Source organism: Dermochelys coriacea, chromosome 2, assembly GCF_009764565.3.
Source record: "Dermochelys coriacea isolate rDerCor1 chromosome 2, rDerCor1.pri.v4, whole genome shotgun sequence".
NCBI lineage: Eukaryota > Metazoa > Chordata > Testudines > Dermochelyidae > Dermochelys > Dermochelys coriacea.
This window is the reverse complement of record NC_050069.1, coordinates 194,103,364-194,124,570: the sequence shown is the minus strand read 5'-3', so window position 1 is coordinate 194,124,570 and position 21,207 is coordinate 194,103,364. Positions and strand designations below refer to the sequence as shown.

Genomic DNA, 21,207 nt, shown 5'->3' with positions numbered 1-21,207 from the left:
TTAATCTTGAGAAAAGAAGACTGAGGGGGGACCTGGTAAGAGCCTTCAAATATGTTAATGGCTGTTATAAAGGGGATGGTGAACAATTGTTCTCCATGTCCCTCTGAAGGCAAGAAAAGAAATAATGGGTTTGATCTGCACGAAGGAAGATTTATGTTTCTAACTATAAAGATAGTTAAGTACTGGAATAAGTTACCAAAGAAGGTTGTGGAATCCTCGTCATTGGAGGTTTTTAAATAAACATCAGATACAGTGGTTCAAGTATATTTGGTCCTGCCTCAATACGGGGAGATGGACTAGATGACCTCTTGTGGGCCCTTCCAGCCCTGCATGTCTATGATTCTGTTTTTTAAGAAACAAATGTATACATCCTGGAAAAATAGGATCTTACAGATTTTATGATGCATCAAAGGAAATCAGTGGCAAAATTCCGATGGACTTCAATGGTGGAAGATCAGACCAGATATAGCAAGTTTCTCAATTATAGCTCTAGGAGAAAATCATAGATCACAGATGCTCACATAAATATTTTTAAAATATTAATAAATCCATATTCTTGCTCTAATTCATGGGTGATTGACTATAATGTACAATAACTTTGATTTAAATATTTGTCAATTGATTAAAATATGAAGTATTGTAAATAATTAGAGTATGGGTTGTTTTTTGAATATTCCATCCCAGTAACAGTATGCATGATGTAACATAAGAAAAAGCAATAATCTTTTCACAACTCTATTGGTCAGATTATCATTGCTTTAGACTGTACTGACATGCATTTGGTGGAATCCATTTTCATTTAAATATAAATCACCAGATGGAGTCTGTTAAACCTTTATATAAACTAAATGTTTCTGAATGATTTCTAAATTAAGGACTAAGTTGCAGAAAAAGTGTTATCTTGTTTTGTTTCCTTTCTAATAGTCACTTTTAGAACTTTTTGATAACAGGAAGTGAGTGGAGAAATACACTCCTATGTACAGACAGAAGATCCTCTCTTTTACTAGGGTGATGTTGAAGTGTTTGTTTTTCATTTTAAAAAAATAACTTATCTGTTTTTACAGTAAGTTCCTGGAAATGTAAACCAGGAACATAAACCAGTTTTTCTCAAAACTATTTTTATCTCATCACTCATGCACAGTGGTTTGTTACGATGCAGTTACTCAAGAGTGCTGGGGTGGGTATTGATTTAGTTGTACTAGTCATCGCTATTTAAAATAAATTTAGTATTTGAAAAAATTACCAGATCGACAACCTTGGAGACAGAGTCCTGGTCAACACTTCAAAATACTTGCCACTCTAATTATGTCAGTACCAGCAAATCCTCCAAATGTAGACCACATCTTATATTGGCCCACAAAAAAATGCTTTTGCTGGTACAGCTTATGCATAAGAACATAGGACTGGAAGGGACCATTTGGATCATAGAGTCCAGTCCATTGGCCATTCATAAACCTATAAAGATCCATCTTTAAACAAGTTGTTTGCCCCCACTACTCCTACTAGAAGGTTGTGACCATCCTCTGATGGTCAGAAACCTTTTTCTAATTTCCAGTGTAAATTTATTCATGAACAGTTTACATCCATTTGTTCTTGTGCCAACATTATCCTTCAGTTTAAATAGCTCTTCTCTTCCCTGATGTATTTAAATTTATACCAGATCCCCAAGCAAAATCAGTATTAATGGAAAAAAGGACTTTTATGTCAGTTTAACTGCATATATACGAGGGCTTTAGCTGGTGTAGAAGTGTAGTAAAAAATGTGACCCTAACTTTCATTACTATATTGGCAAAGGTTCTAGTGTAGACCTGGCTTAACATCTCAGGTATAATACATGTTGTGGAAGTGAAAATGTCACTCTGTCCTTTCAGTGAAGTAGGTGACTCATAGATTGTTTAAAACAAAATGACCATTGAAGCATTTGGTATTAGTCCAAAATACTTCTTTAAGATGAAGAATGTGGATATGCAGAAAAATTCCATTGTTTTAGAATAGAGATTTGTTGGAATTATTTTGATCTCCTGTTGCTACATTCCTGCTTTCTGTAAGCCTACTGGTGATTATTGAATCCTTGCTCATTTTCCTTATGTCTCACAACCATATCTTATGCATGCAGTGTTGGAATATTGCACAAGAGATTCTGCAGCATGTTGGCAATGAAAAGGTACATCCTATGATTTCTACATCTATTTAACAATGTTTGAGAAATAGAAATGGTGGCTAAGTAGGAAGCTCTATCTGCTTCTGTAACACCAATATTCATTTCTTCACTGTGGAAGAGTAATTTTATTAGAGTTGGAAGGAAGGTCACCATGACCAAATGTGTTTGCCTTTTGACAATGGCACAATTATCTCCAGAAAGGTTGTGTGTGTGTGTGTGTGTGTGTGTGTGTAATTTAATCATCTGGCACAATCAAAATGTTAATTGATTGATAGATGGAGTATTCTCATAGCTAGAATCAAACAGCAGATCTGGAAAAACATTTGTGGTTCTTACACATCCCAGGACTCCTTATAGATCCCACTGGAGAAGGTCAAGGAGTTGCGTCACAAGTTGATGGATATTTTACAATGTCATCTGCTCAAATTGCCTTTCCCATCAAAGAGGCTTTATTAGATTCCACAAAGACAAATTGGTATAACCCAACAACAGTACCACTCACCTCTAAGAGGGCTGATAAAAATATTATGTCTCATCAAAGGACTTCGAGTTTTTGTTTTCCCATCCTCCCAGTTCCCTCATTGTCAAGGTAGTAATTGAGCATGGAAAGCAGCACCACGCTAAAACAATGCCATATAACAGGGAACAAAAATGTCTCAGCTCAGCATAATAAGTCATAAATCCTACTTATCTACGACTCTGCAATTCGGGATCTCCAACTATCATGCATTTGTGGCAAAGTGTATCTATCAGCCTCTCCAAGTTATTTCATATATTGAGCACTTGCCACCAAAACAGAGGGAACAATTTCAGGCAATCATATTGGAGGGCCAGCTTCTGGCCAGAACATCCTCCATAACCTCTCTGGACATTACTGACACTGCTTCTTGTTCCATCTTTATGGCAGTTGTCTTACATAAGGCTTCTTGGCTTCAGCTTTTGTGGTTTTGAAGGGAGAGACAGAATACAGCAGAGGACTTCCCTTTGACAATTCCATGTTGTTCACCAAAAATATGGACAAGTCTCTACATACTTTAAAAGACTCTAGGACTGCTCTGCAGTCTCAAGGAATTTACACACCTGCCTATAAAAGGAGATATAGTGACTCCCATACAGCTCAGAGATCTTGCCTTGTTCTATTTGCCAGATTTCAAAGCCCCTCTGAACCTCAAGAAAGAGACAAATGTTCCAGAGGAAGAGAGTGACCACCACATCTGGATCGAACAAGTCATAATCTGAAAACTCATATTGTCGGGCTTGTTGAGGGTCCAAGTAATCTCCCACCTTTTGAGTTCTCAGCTACAAAAATTCACATGCCTTGGAACAAACACTACAGACAAGTGGGTCTTGGGGATCTTAGCATCAGGATACTAGATCCATTTTACCTCCCTTCCCTCCATCCCAGCCCCTTCCCTATCCCTCTTCAGGGAGCCCTCTCACAAGCACCTACTAAAACAGGAAATCAACTCCCTTCTGACTACGGGAACTATTGAACCAGTACACAGAGGGAAGTAGTTCTATTCAAGGTACTTCCTGGCTCCTCAATAAATTTGTGAAGGTACAGAAATTCAAAATGGTAACATTAGCAGCAATAATCCCTTCATGGGACCAAGAGGATTGGTTCTTGGTGCTCGACTGACAAGATACATATTTCCAAATAGTGATCCACCCTTCCCACAGGAAATTTTTGTTTTTACGTTAAGAAAAGATAATTTTCTTTATCTAGCCCAACTGTTGTAATAGAACCATAGAACTGGAAGGGACCTTGAGAGGTCATCTAGTGCAGTACCCTGCACTCGTGGCACAATTAAGTATTATCTAGACTTATTATCTAACAATAACCGATGCATCTGTATGGGGATGAGGAGCTCACCTGGATACTTATATTGTTCAGGACAGGTGGTCACCCCACAAGACCACCCTACACATCAACATACTGGAACTTGGAGCAGTCAGAAATCCTTGGCTCCATTTTATGCATTGAACAGAGGCAGGTGTATCAAGATCATGATGGACAATGTGGCCCGCATGTTTTATATCTATCAGTAAGGAGGAATGAGACCATCTTTCCTGTATGACAAAGCTATAAAACTATGGAATTGGTGCATACACAGTCATATTCACCTATCTTCAGTGTATCTTCCTGGCAATCAGAACATCATATCAGATGCTCTCAGCAGATGTTTCTCAAAGATTTCGAATGGGAACTAGACCCTGGGATTCTCTCTTGCATTTTTCAGATTTGAAGTCTTCCAGAGGTAGACCTCTTCATTACTGCCATAAACTGGAAGTGCACTCGGTTCTCTTCAAGAGGGAACCTCCCCTGGCTGCACGTAGCTCCGCACTCCCGCCTCACTTCCTGCCCCCATCGCTTCCCAGCGGTGGGAGGAAGGGTCACTGTATAGGGAGTAGCTGTGGAGCTTCCTGCAGCCGGAGATGGGTCTGACCTGGCACTAGGAGAGGCCCCTGCAAGAGAAGAGGAAGTCCCAGCCTGACTGGGACTAGCAGCTGGATCCCAGCACACGGTAGGAGCCCTCAGCTGGGTCGCCCCTAGCAAATGGTGCCGGAATCGGGAGGGCCAGGAGCCATGTCCCCTCACTTTTAACATGGGCATAGTTTGGGGTGGCAGGGGGTAGTGTTGTCCCCCCAAACTGCAAGCCTCGGTCAAGTGTGGAGCAGCACCAACAGGGGATATGCTTCAAGGCGGGGAAACTGATCACCATTATTAGCTCCCCCGCTGTGAAGCGCAGCCCCTGCCAACACCACTATGTGCCTGCCCTAGACTTGCTGTTTGGGAGGACAATGCCACCTCCTGCCACCCCAAAATATGCCCATGTTAAAAAGTGGGGGGCATGGTCCTGGCCTCCCCCAGTTACAGTGGCCCCACACACACTACTACAAAGGTTCCAGCACCCTTGTCCCCCAGCCCTGCCCGTCCCTGGCTCCGGACCCAGTGCTTGGGGGATAAAGGGACCTTGGGCTGTCTGTGGGGGCGGGGGAGGACCACAGGGCCCTGGGCAGTTGCCCACCTGTAAGGCTTGCTCTGCCCCCCCAAAAGGTGATTAGGGCTCCGCCATACCATGAGATCCTCACACCTGCACTGCCCACTGCTGTCAATGCTGCCTATCTCAGAAGGAAGTGCCGTTGTCAGCAGCAGCGCAGAAATAAGGATGGCAATAGCGTGACCCTCTTCCCCCATAGTAGCCTTGCAACCCCCCTCAACCTCTTTATAACCCCCCCAGGGTTATAACACCATGAAATTTCAGATGTAAACATCTGAAATGGTGAAATTGATGATTTTTAAAATCCTAAGGCTGAAATTGACCAAAATGGACTGTGAATTTGGTAGGGCCCTATTTATGAGACCTCCCTTTGAACCAAGGGTGACCCTTTCTCTACTAAACGCATCAGTTTTTGGTAGCCATTACATCTACTCTAATTGGGACCTTTAAGGCACATGTTTCCTTCATGATATTTTTCAAAGATAAGGTTTTAGTACTACCACACCCCAAATTCTTACCTAAGGTTTCAACTGAATTTCATATTAACCAGGTTATTAACTTCCTAATTTTCTTCCGTAAGCCACATTTGACTGAGGATGCTGCATTGCACACACTCAGTGTCAACATCATATTAGCCTTTTACCTAGACAAAATTTAATTCATTTAGAAAATCTCGCAGACTGTTAGTATCAATTGCTGACAGATGTAAGAGATCTACAATTTCCAACCAAATACTCTGTAGGTAGATATCAGGATGTGTCATTTCTTGTTATGCATCTAATGATATTCAAACTCCTTCTAGGATATTATCCCATTCTACAAGGTCTGTCTCTACCTCAGTGCTTTTCTCAAGAATTTTTCCATCACTGAGATCTGTAGAGCTGCAGCTTGGATCTCTATACACGCTTTTTCAAAGCATTTTGCAGTAATCCATAATACAGCTTTGGATGCTGTGTTTGGCTCTGAAGTATTATCTAAAGCAGGAGTTCTCAAACTTCATTGTACCGCAACTCCCTTTTGACAACAAAAATTACTACATGACCCCAGGAGGGGGGACCAAAACCTGAGCCCGAGTCCCGCTGCCCAGATGGGGGGGGGGGGGCAAAACCCAAGCCCAAGGGATTCCACCCCAGGCAGGGGGCCTGCAACCTGAGCCTTCCCACCCAGAGCTGAAGCCCAAGGACTTTGGCTTTGGCCCCAGGTGGGGGGGCTTCAGCTTCGGCCCCAAGCTCCAGAAAGTCTAATGCCAGCCCTGACAACCCCATTAAAATGGAGTCATGACCCACTTTGGGGTCCCAACCCACAGTCTGAGAACCGCTGATCTAAAGTATTAGACTCAACTCCAACCTCCCTTCCCCCTGATAAGGGTACTGCTCAGTAGTTACCTGAAGTGGAGCATCCCTAGGGACACTGCTTGAAGAAGGAAGAGAACTTACTCACTCTGTGCAATAACTAGCTCATTGAGATGTGTCCACCTATGGGTGTTTCTCTACCTGCCCTCCTTCCCCTCTGCTTTAGAGTTTCCTTTATGAGACTTTGCAGTAGAGAAGGAACTGAGGTTGTGTGCTCATGCAGCTCTGTATAGCTTTGGTGCAGGACACTAGCTTTATAAAGAAAATGTACAGGCCTAATGGGCACTGCTACCAAAAATCTCTGATCAAAGGCACCTGGTGCCCATGCAAATCTGAAGTGGAGCACCCAGAGGGGAACACATCTCAAAGAACTACAGTTACTGCATTGGGCAAGTAACTTCTCCTGCATAAGATGCAAGTTCTGAAAGGAGGAACATGCAGTTTTACCAAAGCAGATTCAGTTCACATTTTTTAAAAAGATTCTCTAATAATGCATGGGGATGTGAGGTTTTAAAAGCAGCGTTTATCACTGAAGCGGAAGACGGTCTCCTATTATTAGAGTCCTTCAGCTGTGATAATTCTACTCAATTAGCAAAACTCTTTAATTAATGTAGTTTAGTTTAAAAGCAGGAAGAAAAGTTTAGTCATGCTTTCTTTTCATGCATTACACAAAATGTTTTCTAATATATTTCTTTTATTGCTGTCTACTCAAGCAATTAAATGTAATCCAGTTTCTGGCATTTGTAAATTAAATCTTCACTTGTATTGTACCTTTAACTGAATTTCCTTTTTTAAGTGCAAATACTTTTTAAAATTATTTTAAACTTTTTACTAGCATTTCAAAATATCAGCCTTATCTAGTATAGTTAAGAGAACTTGGAGCCTCGTCATCAGATCTTTAAAGCCACAGAAAGAGATTAATTTATTCTCGGATCTGTATCAGTTCTTAGCCCTGATTTTAGTTGAGTTTAACACAGCAACAGTAGGAGATCACATGACTTCCTTATATTTACCACATATTCTGCACTTTGACAGTAAAATGATCATATTCTGGTGCATTCATTAACACTTCCAAAGATGTTCTGTATACCGCAGTATTGAACATGCAGGGGAGAAATACCTTGAAGTCACCTAACCTTAGAGGTGGAATCTTGTGTAGGGTTCCCAGTTAATGAATAACCAATGAATGCCTTGTTCTGTCACACATACTGGTTCTGCAGGTCTAGACTACTGGATTGCTGATTTTAATGGAATTTATTAATAAACAGGTACATTCTGGGACAAAAGTTTGATGTAAAACTTCATTAAACTCTTTCCAGATTGGGATTTGTCATGTAATCTGTCTGTTTATCAGAAAAGGCTGCTTTTGCATATATTTCTTTGTTCAATGGTGGCTAGACTCTGATGGGAACCCAGCATTATTGCAGTCATACCACTGTAGAAATCAAATTAGCTGTTTAAAATGCCAAGAATTCAGCCCTAATTTGCATTTCCCATTTTAGAAAAGACAAGGTTGGGGACACATTGCTGCAAAACACAGCTGCCTTTGTAGCGTATGCCACTAGATTTTGTAGAATAGAACAGTTCCATTAGCTCTCTGAGCACCTGGCACGAGACCACAAAGAGTTTGATAGTGCTGCAATTATCAAGGGCGAGAGACATATTGACATTTCTCTCCTCACCCGCTTGGCAGATTGCAGAGTAGGAGAGTACTTCACTGTTGGCACTAGGGAGCATATAGCTTGTGTTACTATTATCCTGTTTTTTTCAAAAAAGACAGTCACCCTGTAATCATTTTGTGGGATATGTTTTTGACAACAACAACTTATTTTAATAGTTTCATTTTAAAATAACAGTTTGGTTTTGTAATTTTTTTATTTGTAAACAATTTTGATTATTAGGAAGCTACTTAAATAAATAAATGCTTTAAAGAGGTTACTACAACTCTGCCTATTTCTGCAGCAGATTTTCATCAGAGTATACATTTTCTCTTTTTTGTTTTGTTTTGTTATTTGTGATAGATTCAAATCCCTTATTTGTTTTAATTTTATCATTTTAAACTGCTAGGAAGGGTTTTGCTGTGTTATATCTGTGACCTATTACCCTATTCTTGGGACAGTTTTTCTGACAGTGGATGTATTTGAGTCAGATTTGTAAAATTATACTAGTTTTGTTTAAGGAATACTAAAATGAAGATGGACTATAAAATGAATACTGCATCCTATTTCTTTTTACTCTTCTGAAAATTTCTAGAACAGTTCTTTGGTCTTCCTGAGTCAACTGCAGCTCTATTCAAGGGTTAGATTTTGAAATTAGATACTTTCTTTTAAAATGGTCTCTTGGCTCAAACTCACCCACAGAGGTGGATTTTGATTAGATTTTTCAGATATTTTCCCATATTTTTTTACTAATGTTGTTTCTGAATTGCATGTTAGGAAGTGAGGAGAATGCAGTAGGAGGAATAAGTAGGTTTAACAGTAACCAATGTGGATTCATTTTTGGAAAGGTGTTATAAGTGGAGCTGTGGCTCCTAAAATTGTTTTTGGTAGTCCTTAATGTTTTAAAACATTTTCACTAGGTTCTGTAGGGTGGAATTGTACTTGACTTTACCATCTTAAAGTCCAAGACATTTTAACTAAGCTCACAAACTTTTAAAGGACTGTAACCCACATGATAAATACCTCTCACTTAATTCTACACAGTTTACAAACAATAAAACTTCCTGTTTTTAAGAGGTCACGAATGGAGTAAGCATGGAGACTGTGCTCTTGATAAATTCGAGTTTTGTTTACATGGGTTTTTTGGCTGGTACAAAAATCTAACTGTTCAAATGTTAAAAGTAAATAACACAATTACTTAGTGGTTTTCAGAGCTGGCTTTAGAATTTTTGAGCAGGTCTGCAAATATTTTTTTTTTGCCCTTTCAATCTGTTCTCTCCAATCCCTCGCTCCCTAGAAAAACAAACAAACCCAAACCAAAATAAAAAAGGGGATCAGTGGAGGCAAAAGCTCTAAGTGACTTCAAGACTGAATTTGGTAAGTTTATGGAGGGGATGGTATGATGGGACTCCCTATGATGGCATGTGGCCCACCAGCGACTGCCAGTAGCAAAAGTCCTCAATGGCTGGACACAGGACACTAGATGGGGAAGGCTCCGAGTTACTACAGAGAATTCTTTCCTAGGTGTTTGGCTGGTGGGTCTTGCCCACAAGCTCAGGGCCTAACTGAACTCCATATTTGAGGTCAAGAAGAAATTTCCCCCAGGGTCAAATTGACAGAGACCCTGGGGGGTTTTCACTTTCCTCTGCAGCATGGGACATGGGTCACTTTCAGGATTAAACTAGTGTAAATAGTGACTTCTCTGTAACTTGAAGTCTTTAAACTATGATTTGAAGATTTCAGTAACTCAGACAGAGGTTAGGGAGTAAGCATGGAGTAGGTGGGTAAGGTTCAGTGACCTGCAGTGTATAGGAGGTCAGACTAGATGATGGTCCCTTCTGACCTTAGTCTGAGTCTATAAAGCCCACTTATCAATTCCTATCCTCCCTCATCAAATCACTGAGATTAGTCTTTGGCAACCCCTCAAACTTAATTTACATATTTACATAAAAAGTGAGCAGACTCTAAGGGAGGAAATTTAGGTTACGTCTCAGCTTCCTGCTGTGGAAATGTAGTTAGCTGCTGGTGGTTTAGGTTTTCAAGGCTGTTCACAAGGAAATGGCTAGGAGTTTACAGCAATTGGATTCAGGCACCCAAAGGTTAGTCCTGCTGGTGCCCAAACTTTTTAACTGAAATTGTAATTCTTGCAAATAAATCCCCTGCCTGCATCCTTCAATGTCCCTTAGCTTCATGAGTTCTTTTCTGATAACCTTCTCTTTCTCTTTTTTTCTTGTTCACCCTTTTGCCTTCTAGGTTGCTCCCACTTTTCTGTCCCCCCTCTCCCAAAACCAAAACACTTGAAAAACATGCATTTTAACACATCCAAATGTGAAGTCATACATCTAGGAACAAAAAATATAAGTCACACTTATAAGAGGGGGGACTGACTCTTGGACAGCAGTGACTCTGAATAGGACTTAGGGCTCATGGTAAATAACCAGTTAATCATGAGCTCTCGGTGTTATGCAGTAGCTAAGAGGGTGAATACGGTCCTTGGATGTATAAGCAGGAGAATATTGAGTGGAAGTAGAGATTACCTGTGCATGTGGCATTAGTGAGCCCATTGCTGGAATATTGTGTGCTGTTCTGATGTTCACACTTCAAAAAGGATGTTGACAAACTTGAAGTGGTTCAGAAAAGAGCCAAAAGAATTAGTCAAGTTCTGGAAAAATGCCTTATAGTGAAAGACTAATGACGCCCAGTCTATTTAGTTTATCCAGGAGAAGGTTAAGAGGTAACTTGATTATGGTCTATAAGTAGTTACCTGGGGAAGAAATTTCTGGTAGGAGCCGGTTCTTTGATCTAGCTGGAAAAGATGTTATCCAGTGACTGGAAGATGAAGCCAGACTAATTCAGACTAGAAATAAGGTACAATTTTTTAATAGTGAGGGTAATTGACAATTGAAACAACTTACATAGGGATGTGATGGAGTCTTTAAAGTCTTTAAATCAAGATTGAATTTATTTTTAAAAGATATGCTATAGCTCAAAGAGACATTATGGGTTTGATACAGAAATTCCTGGTGAGGGGGTTTTGACCTGTGTTATGCAGGATGTCTGACTAGATGTTTATAGACATCTTTTCTGTCCTTAAAATCTGTGAATCTATGACTACTTGCTGCTTATGGTGTGTAACATCCTCTGGTAGTTTGGGCCTGGCTGCGTCAGTGCCATGAACCTGCAGCTGTACACGTAGGTTGAAGGAACCACCTGCTGCTTTATCTGTAGCTGTGGAAGCAGGTTGGTTAGACCATGTGTGGAGTGGTGGTGGCAGAAAATCTATGGCTGTGGAGCTTTTCGTCTTCCACTACTTTCCTCTACCCCAATCTCCTGCACCCTCAAAAAAAATAGCCTTCCAGGGTGTCTCATTTCCTCAGGTTAGGAAACTGATATAATAATCTTATCCTCTAGACTCACTATTTTTGTTTATTTTTAAGAGGAAAGAAAAATGCTGCTAAATTCTGTGGCCTGTGTTATGCAGGAGGTCAGACTAGATGATCTCAATGGTTGTCCATGATCTATAAATGAAAAAAAGATACACTATCTAAACAGAAACTGCTATGCATACTGCCCTATCAAGTTCATATGTTTTATATAATATAATATAATATAAAATAGATAATACATTAGTTAGTAGTACTTAGTCTTCCAGTTTTGAGGAATAACATTTTTCCTCAGGTATGAATTCTAAAGGTCCTTGTAAAAATGTATTTGTGAAATTTTTAGACTATAAACCCATTTACATTTATTAAAGGATTCATCTGCTTATACATTTTTTTGTATTTAAAAATATGGTGGTCAAATTTAGGTATGATCTTTGTAATGTTGCACTCAATGTCTCCAGGTTACACCAGTATAACTGAGAACAGAATTTAACCCAGTGCTGTTAGCTAAATTATTACATACAGTAAAAGCTTTTTTCCCAGCATGTTGGGGAAATGGGGGGGTGCCGGTAAGTGAAAAATTCCGGTTAACTAAGAGGGAGGGAATTAGGATGTGGGAGGGGAGGCGGGACGCGGGCTCTGGGAGGGAATTAGGATGTGGGAGGGGAGGCAGGACGTGGGCTCTGGGAGGGAATTAGGGTGTGGGAGGGGGCTTGGCCAGGGGGTTGGGGCACGGGAGGGGTTTTGGGTGCTGGATCCAGGGGGCCCTCACCTCTGGCATCTCCCTGCAAGCAGCGAACTGTCCCGGCTGTTCCCAGGCAGAGGCACAGCAGGCAGCTCTCTGCACTGCCCCTGCCTGGCCCCAAGCGCTGATTCCGCAGCTCCCATTGGCCAGGAACCGTGGCCAATGGAAGCTGTGGGGGGCAGCACCTTCAGGCGGAGGCAGCGCGCAGAGTCACCTGCCAAGCCCCTGCCCCAAACGCCCTCCCACAACCAAAGTCTGTCCCAGATCCTGAGCCCCACACACCAGCCCGCACTCTGAACCCCTCCTGGCTGTTCCTCCACCTAGGAGTAGCAGGAACATGTTGCTGCTGCTTCTGGGGAGCCGTGCGGAGCCAGATAAGGAGCCTTCCGGCCCCATGCCAACTGCACTATAAACCGGACTTTCTATGAAGATTAGAAATGCCGGTTTATAGAGCTTTCCGATTGGTACAGGGCTGGATAACACAGCTTTTACTGTATTATGTTTGATCCCTGTTTTTTTCAAGTGCGTTTCCTATTGCTGCTATTAAGATTTTAAGTCTGCATCTTCCCTGTATCCAAAAAAAGGTTTTAGATATAAGTTGAATGTTCCCCCTGTATCTCTCGTCACATCTGAGTACTGGGATGGATTTTATCCCGCTCTAGAGTATTGTCTGTCTTGTTCTAGCTGATCCTATCCTCCTTCAGTATTGTCCCTCATTCTTCTTTGTAAACTTATTATGGAAAAAAAATGATATTTTTAGCAATATCTACCTCCTCTGTCAGCAGACCTATGTGTTTACTTAGGCTTTCTCAGGAATAGGTTCTGCCATGTTGAGTGGGAAAAGGGGAAACTTTTGTGCCTTTAGGGAGTGTTTCAGTGTTGACATGATGTCAAAGTAGAATTTTTTGTAATGTGGTATTAAGGATTGAATTGCTTGTGTTTACTGTCGATAATGGGATTGCACAAGTCGAAATAAATAAATATTTTCTTTGCCATCTCTTAGCCGATGTGCTGACTCCTTCCTTAATCTCTAACTTTGTGTGTACAGTTTTTAATAAATATTGTATTTACATTAAATTCTATTTCAGCCTTTCTTTATCCTCTTTGGATTAATTATTATTTCTTAAACTGTAAGTTTCATTCCCAAAATGTATTCACTCTTTTTCTGTATTTGATTTTGTATAATTTGTATGTGGCTCATTTTTAACTTTTGGTATTCTCTTAATCATTACCATTACCTCTTCTTTTTTCCATCAGTATTTTTCTGTTTATAGTTAAAGTATGTTTATTGCTGCATAGTTCACATGACCATTGTGTAGGTTTGTATTTCTTTCCATTTCTCTACTGTCCTTTATCTCCATTGCATTATACCAGGTGATTTATTTCTAGCTCTTCCCATTCCACATCTTTACTCTTGATGCTTAGTGTTTTGTGTTGTGCAGCCAACTGCATCAAGATGGAACATTTAATTCTTGGACTTGTATTCTCAGAAAAATGAGTCAGTGCTCTTTTTTCCATTTTATGACAATTAAAGCACTGATTCAGGAAAAAAGTTGGGCATACATGTATATAAATACCATTTAAACATGTGTATAAGTTCCATTGATGTCAGTGGGACTTAAGCATGTGCTTAAAGTTAAGTTTCCCCTGTATAGAGATGCTTTTCTGAATCAAGGCCAAGTTGCTTTCATCAGACTCATGGCAAGTGCCCAGTCCAGTCCTCAGTAGGGTAAATTTTGAGGGGCTCTGGCTTAGATGCTCATCCAAACATCTGGGTGTCCCCCCCCCCCCCGAAAAAAATAAACACCTGTCTTGATAGTTTGGGACTTGTTTTGAACAAGCATTAATGGGTGTGCTGCATCTTTAGGTCAAATATAAAGAGTGATGAACAAGGATTAAATTTAACTTTGAATTTTCTTATCTTTGTTAGGTTAAATGTTTCTATAATCCTTTTCTATATAATTATGGCTAATTTTGCCTATTCCTTTCAACTCCTTATATTTAGAATATCGTCCCAATTAATGTTGGCCAGTTCACTGCTTCTGTGTGTCATTCCAGCTGTAAAATCCAGACTCCTGTTGTGTTGTATTGTTTTGTAGGCCACCCACTAAGACTTTTAGATTATACTCTTTCTGGGGCAGGAACTCTGTTATTTATTTTTGTTTGGAACATTTTACCATTATATTATGTCATGTAAATCTATTGTGACATATACATCTTATTCTTTCACTATGTACTACAGTTCTTATCCTAGATTCAAATTCCAACAAGGTCAGTATCAACCTGAATAGTTTGATTTTTATCAGGAATCACAAATGTATAAATAAAGAAGAATTATACAGTACATAGTGAAAATATAAGATTATAATAAAAACAAACCTAATGGAAATATGTGTTTATTTGCAAAATATAAATAATTGTTGAGCTGGAAAAGTCACGAGTAATTGTGGCATAGTATGCCATCACTATTTCTCACATAATTAACAATAAATAATTTTTAGGCATCCTGGAATTAAAATTTGCAGAATGCTTTTGTATTCTTCTTCTTTACTTGCCATAAACTGTATAATAGAGTATTGAATTTGTTTTTTTCCCCAGCATATTCTACTGGCATTGAAGTTTGTCATGGCGTTTGTGATTCCTGATAAACCACGGGATATCCAGATAAAACTGGCCAGGTTGGAATTTGAATCTCTAGAAGCTCTCAAACAGCAGGTATGGGCAACTCACTTGGGGAAACAAATGTACTAGTTTGGGGGACCAAAAGAAAAGGTAAATTATGGAAATGGAAATTGTCAGTACTATCCTCTATTTCAATTGCATGGCATTCGATATTAGCATCTTAAAGGGATATACATAGTATCAATCTAAAATTGTTTTTAAAAAACCCTATTATTGATGCAAAAACTTTCAGTGATTTAGTCATTGATCATTCCAATTAAACAATTTTTGTCTGGAGTTTAACTATCCTTCTGTATTGTTTGCAACTGAAATAAAGCAGTGTTTAATAGAAACAGAAGAAAATGCCTATCAATAAATATGAAAGTGATTAGTATATTTTAATTGTTCACATCAATTGGAAAGCAAAAAGTAAACAGCACTAATGCTGAAAAGTAAATTAAATTTTAAAAAGTACTTTAAATTCTAATAATTTCAGTTATTGTTTAGGTTTCAGAGTAGCAGCCGTGTTAGTCTGTATTCGCAAAAAGAAAAGGAGTACTTGTGGCACCTTAGAGACTAACAAATTTATTTGAGCATAAGCTTTCGTGAGCTACAGCTCACTTCATCGGATGCATTTCTAGTAACACAGAGATCAACATTTTTAACCTGATAGTGTCTCATGAATTTGCCTTGAATTTGCCAGATTGGGTCAGGTATCTTTCATTTAAAACCCCCCCACTCTCTTGTTTATAATGATACTTACTTTCCTTTGTAAAGAGCTTTGAAATCTATGGATGAAAAGCTTTCTATAAGAAATGGTGTTCAAAGTACTGGCATCACATGTAAATTGTGGTTGGCCACAGTATGGATGAATATTGTTACTGTAAGAACTCTTGGCATGGATTTTTTTAAATAATCATTTCAATATTTGTTTTGGGGGAAGGTTACCAAAGAATTATATGGACATTATGTGAAAAAGGTAAACTAGATTACATTTTATTACCACAGTTTTAGCATTATTATTTTTATATATATATATTACATTTCAGCTGTAAGTATCATAGAATCATAGAATATCAAGGTTGAAAGGGACCTTAGGAGATCATCTAGTCCAACCCCCTGCTCAAAGCAGGACCAATCCCCAACTAAATCATCCCAGCCACAGCTTTGTCAAGCTTGACCTTAAAAACTTCTAAGGAAAGAGATTCCAGCACCTCCCTAGGTAACGCATTCCAGTGTTTCACCACCTTCCTAGTGAAAAAGTTGTTCCTAATATCCAACCTAAACCTCCTCCACTGCAAGTACATGTATCCCTAAGGAAAACAATGAGCTAGATTTTTGTACTGTGGAATCTATAGAGGCAAATGCATACAAGGAAACAGTAGTGGAAACCATAACTGAAAGTAACTAGTATGTGGTAACTTCAAGCGGTGGGAAGAGATCTCTCAGGTAGAACATGACTGTATGGCTATCCTCTACAAAGAAAATAGATCATAAGGGAAAATCCGTGACCTAGTGGAAAGAAGAATAGCTATGTGGGGGAGGAACTGGGTGGACCTCCGTAGGTTCCGAAAAATATTTGACTTTGAGGATATTTAGCTGAATGATCCAGTTACAGAAAGCAGAATTCCAGGTAAAGATTAGCAAATAATGTAATTTTGTAATATTGTAAGCTAAAGTGTGAAGTATATGCAGTAGCTGATTATAATAAGCATTATGCACATAGCTGTCTGTCTACACTGAATTAAACTAATGTTGCATGAAATCATTTATGAAAATAACCCTTTTTTGATTTCTTTGCTTTATTTACGAACATGGGGATTTCCATCTTAACCTTCATAATTGCCAATATGTAAAAAAAGTATTTCAAAGGCCAATTATCCATAAAAATAGGTATTTGGGACTGCTGTGTCCTCAGCCACCAGAAAGTTGCATGTGAATTATGATGAATTTTAGGTTTTTCATGCGAGTATTTTAATTGTGGTGGTCAGCTTTCATCTGTTAGTTTTTGGCTCTTCTTAGAGATCTTGGGTGAAATCATGGTCCATTAAAGTCAAATGAGAGTTTTACGATTGACTTACTGGGTCCAGGATTTCATTCCTCACCTTCTGTCAGACTAAGAGTAGGATTTTAATAAAACTAAGTGAGACAAACAAAAACCCCACTTAACCCTGTGTTGTCTGTCCCATATATTGGACTGTGATTGTGTATGAATGTGATAATTTTTCACAGAAACAAGCACAAAACAAGCATAAACTTTGCAAAAATGTACCCAAACACAATGTTGGGAAAACCTCCAAAGTTTCAGAATTAGTCTCATTCACCCATAGTTCTTAACACATTCACACTTTCTCATCTTTCTTCCCTGCCACTTCAAAGTCCTTAGATGGTATTTTATACAGTGGAAAAGAACTGGAGTGTATTGGGGCAGCAGCATCAAATGTTCATATCAACACGACATTAGCGTTCACATTGTCCCAATGGTCACTACTGATTTGCAGTGGCAATATACTTAAAGTACACCAGTTATAGGTGAGTAATTGTCTGTACTCTGTGATCTTCAAGTGAAGTTGGAGAATACACTTTAACAAAAAAATGTCTTCTGTGATATATGGCAAAATGTTATATTCATTTCAGCCAAACTGATTCCTGAAATATTACACTGCCATCACTATTAAAAACACATGGTCTTATATGATGTGTGTCCCTATCCAGGTCAAGACAGTCTTCCACAATAAAACCATAAAAATAAAATCTAAATTAAAATGGAATCTAAAGCTCTACAATTTAGTTTTGTAGTTCTCTAATGGGTTCACTGTGAAGTTACCAGGAGTTGACAGTGGTCTTACATATCCTCTACTTAACATTTTAAAGAGCAGGACTGCTGCTCTATTTTTACTTGCTCCTTTTCTCCATTTTGTAGACAGGCAAAACTAGTTCATCCACTGAAACCTTAAGCACAAATGAATAAAACCATCTTTGATTAGAATATGCCGGTTGGAATCTCCTGAGTGTGGTTCAATATGAATATATTGTCAGCCGTTAAGACTTAAACTTCCACCCTCACCTCTGTGCATTAATTACCATACTATGTGCTTGGGCCCCAAGTCTTCAGGGTTTGTTTTATTAATCCTACTGAGAAATTGGCATTCTTCATTTCAGTGGGAACTAAAACCCTCCAATTCTTTTCATTCTCCATCTTCTTACAGGATAGAGAAGTCCTTGCTAGTTTTAGGATACCTATAATTATATGCACAAATAACCACCATCATCTTTTCAGATTTTCCTTGACTGATTCCATGTTATGTCTTTCATAGTTTGAACATGTCATGTATTAAGTAGTGTACTGAAATGGAATGATCTCATGTGAAGACTTGCTTTTATTCTTTAATGTCACATTAAAACAGCTTTGGTTTTCTGGATGTCAGCTGGCAAAATATCTGCACTTCAAAATAATTCATTGACAACATGAAAAGATACTGAGGCATTTATTTTTAAAGCATATTTTCAAGTTCTTTCAGTCTCAAATAGTCAAGATAATCATAGATAAACCTTCTGACAATAAATAACAGCTTTGTAATGTAACCCACTTTAGTTTCAAAATTTGAAATTGATTTCTCTAAAAAAAACAATTTTTTTAAAAGCCAAAAAAAAAAAAAAGGAAATGAGTTAGACTTATATGTCACATGGAAGCTTCCTCCTCCCCACTGTTGTGATAAGTGCATACCAAATTCCTCTTCTGACTACTGTCACAATTCCCTGTCCCCCGTTTATTTTAATACATGAGAGATGCTAAAAGAGGGGTCTGTTTTTCCATGCTTGCAGAAGATCCTGATTGAGAATAGCTTTGGGACTTCTGTTCTCTAGAGACAATAGATACTAGGTGTACATCACTCCGAAGTATATTGCTTGTTGTCTGGGTGTGGAGGAGGATTCCAGCTCTTCTGTGTTCAGACCCTTCTGTTGGCTGATTACCTCTTTAACAATGATTTTACACAATCAGTGTGCCATGTTCCTTCCTGAAAATAGTATTCCAAAGATATCCAGCAGTGAGGAAGAGGGATTTGAGGTGGTGTGCTCTATTTTGTTATGTGGCCATAATCTCAACCTATTATTTTAAAAAAGGATAAAACTGCAAGAAAGTATGGATTGGGGAAAAATCAGTGAAGTCAGCTTCCTTGTTGAATTGTTTCTCCTTTTTAAGACTCCTCATTAGATAACAGGGAAGCACAGATAAGTGCCTTTAATAATAAATGTATTGAAAGAATAATAGAAACACTCCCGCCTCTATGACACTGGGACTAAACAGAATCATGAAATAGTCTGTGCTCTATTCCATTGAAATTAACAGAATATCAGAGTATGTCAGATATGTCCATTAGCACAGGAGGTGCGTGTTTACTGGACATATGTATGTAACTGGCACATTCAACAACAATGCTGCAGTTAATACACTGTGCTGCCTGCTTATACTATGTACAGATAGTAAGTAGAGGGTTGCTGATGGTGGGAAGAATGTGAAAGACAGTGGAGGAAAGGATAGGGAGAGGGCAGAATTGCTCATTGGTTTGTTTCTCTTTCATTTGTTTTGCTGTGCAAACTGAGCACCTGATTATGGTATCTATTATATTTTCTTAACCTAGAAAACTGCCATGTTGTTTTGCAGCCAAATTATTTATAAATCTAACGATCACTCAAAACTGTCATCTGAGCTCAGTATATTACCGGTACCAACTCTCATGTTAGTTGACGTAGATAAAATTTGCATACATTAAAGTAAGGGTGGGGGGATGTTGCGTCTCAGTGAGCATTTCCTTATGGTGAATTATTATCTTAGATGCTGAAAAGATTCACGCTGATATTGGAGTACTCTGCCAAAAATCTAGTTTCCTGATAGAGGCAAATGTTAATTATGTAATTAAAGCAAAAACTCACACATGGTGTTCAAATAAAATGGTTATTAATCATTTTTATCTGTCATTTTTTTAAAGAAAGAGCCCAAACCTGTTTAAATTTAATTTGAAAGGACAATTTCTCCCTAGTGAGTAATCTGTTGCCCCGGACATCCTTTAATATAAGGTTTGTGTGTGTTTGTTAGCAGAAGGGATAGACTATTAATAAAATATATTAGATTTTCATAACATAATTATCTTTTTATATATATTTTTAGTAAATGTTATCACTCATGAAAGTGAGAGATTCATAACCAGTCATAGCGGAAACAAGCAGTGTTCAAACTTGCTCACATAGTTCTGCCAATATACTTTAATCCACAGCATTCTTGATGCCCTAAAGATGGACCCTTCTTGAGAGCATCCCTCTGAACCTGTCAATGTAAAAGTGTTGGAGGAACCACCCTAAAAGTAGAACTGGTGGGAAGGGGATGGGACAAGAGCCCAAAATGAATTGTGGGGTTAACTTCATTAGCCTTTATAGCATTTTCTGTAATGTCAGTTTCATGATTCTCTATTTCTGTGAACAACTGAAAAAGTGAGATGACACAGAGTCTATGCGGTATGGAGGTAAATTTACATTTGTAATGAGGGAATGGTTGCATAAGCATACAATTACAAATATGTATGAATGTTATGTGATAGTGATTAATTACATGCTGTTAACTGGGGTGGGAGGGAAGACTTGCTGGAAAATTTAGTTTTATTTCTTAAACAACCCATTGCCTCTTTTTCTCATTGTTGCGAAAGTTAAATTTGTTCCTAATGTCACATATTGACAGCAGTGAACCATTCTTGCAAAGAAACTTCAGTCTTACCCTTTTCAGCCTCTGACTTAGATCCTAGGAATGGAATTCAACAAAAGTCAAACCTATCTTCTCTGCATCCCCCAAACATCCCAGATCACTGGTAATATATCTACAAGGAAATGTGGAGTAAAATGAGTAAGGCTAGGTTAAAATTATGCTTAAACCTAAGCATTCTGCAGTTACAGCAGACTTCATAGGTTCAGAATCCACAGGGCTGCCCAATTATATTCTGACTGTCTTGAATACAGTGGGGGTAAACTCTTCCATTTCACATAAAAATGGGCGTAAAGTGCACCAAGCATTCTGATTTCAAGTGACTGTTGTCACCCAACTATTAATAGGCATTTAATATGAGTGAGCCTGGATTTTTATCAAAATTTCAATATTGTCCTGACTTTTTCCAAAATGTCCTGTCTTCCCTGTTTTGTGTGCTGCTTCCCTGGCTTCCATTCTCCTGGCAGATCACTCTTCAGAAACAGCAGGA

At 38.8% G+C, this 21,207-nt stretch overlaps 1 protein-coding gene across 3 annotated transcripts in view; it reads left to right on the top strand.

Moving 5' to 3' along the window:
* ANO10 (anoctamin 10) overlaps positions 1-21,207 on the top strand; it is a 240,475-nt gene that overhangs the window by 164,342 nt on the left and 54,926 nt on the right. For 2 of the 3 annotated variants that reach the window (XM_038390205.2, XM_038390207.2), the window contains exon 12: positions 14,900-15,016. The exons of the other annotated variant lie outside the window; for it this stretch is intronic. In XM_038390205.2, the coding sequence (XP_038246133.1) occupies positions 14,900-15,016 (117 nt within the window). The remainder of the gene's footprint in view (positions 1-14,899; positions 15,017-21,207) is intronic. 3 annotated transcript variants of the gene reach the window in all.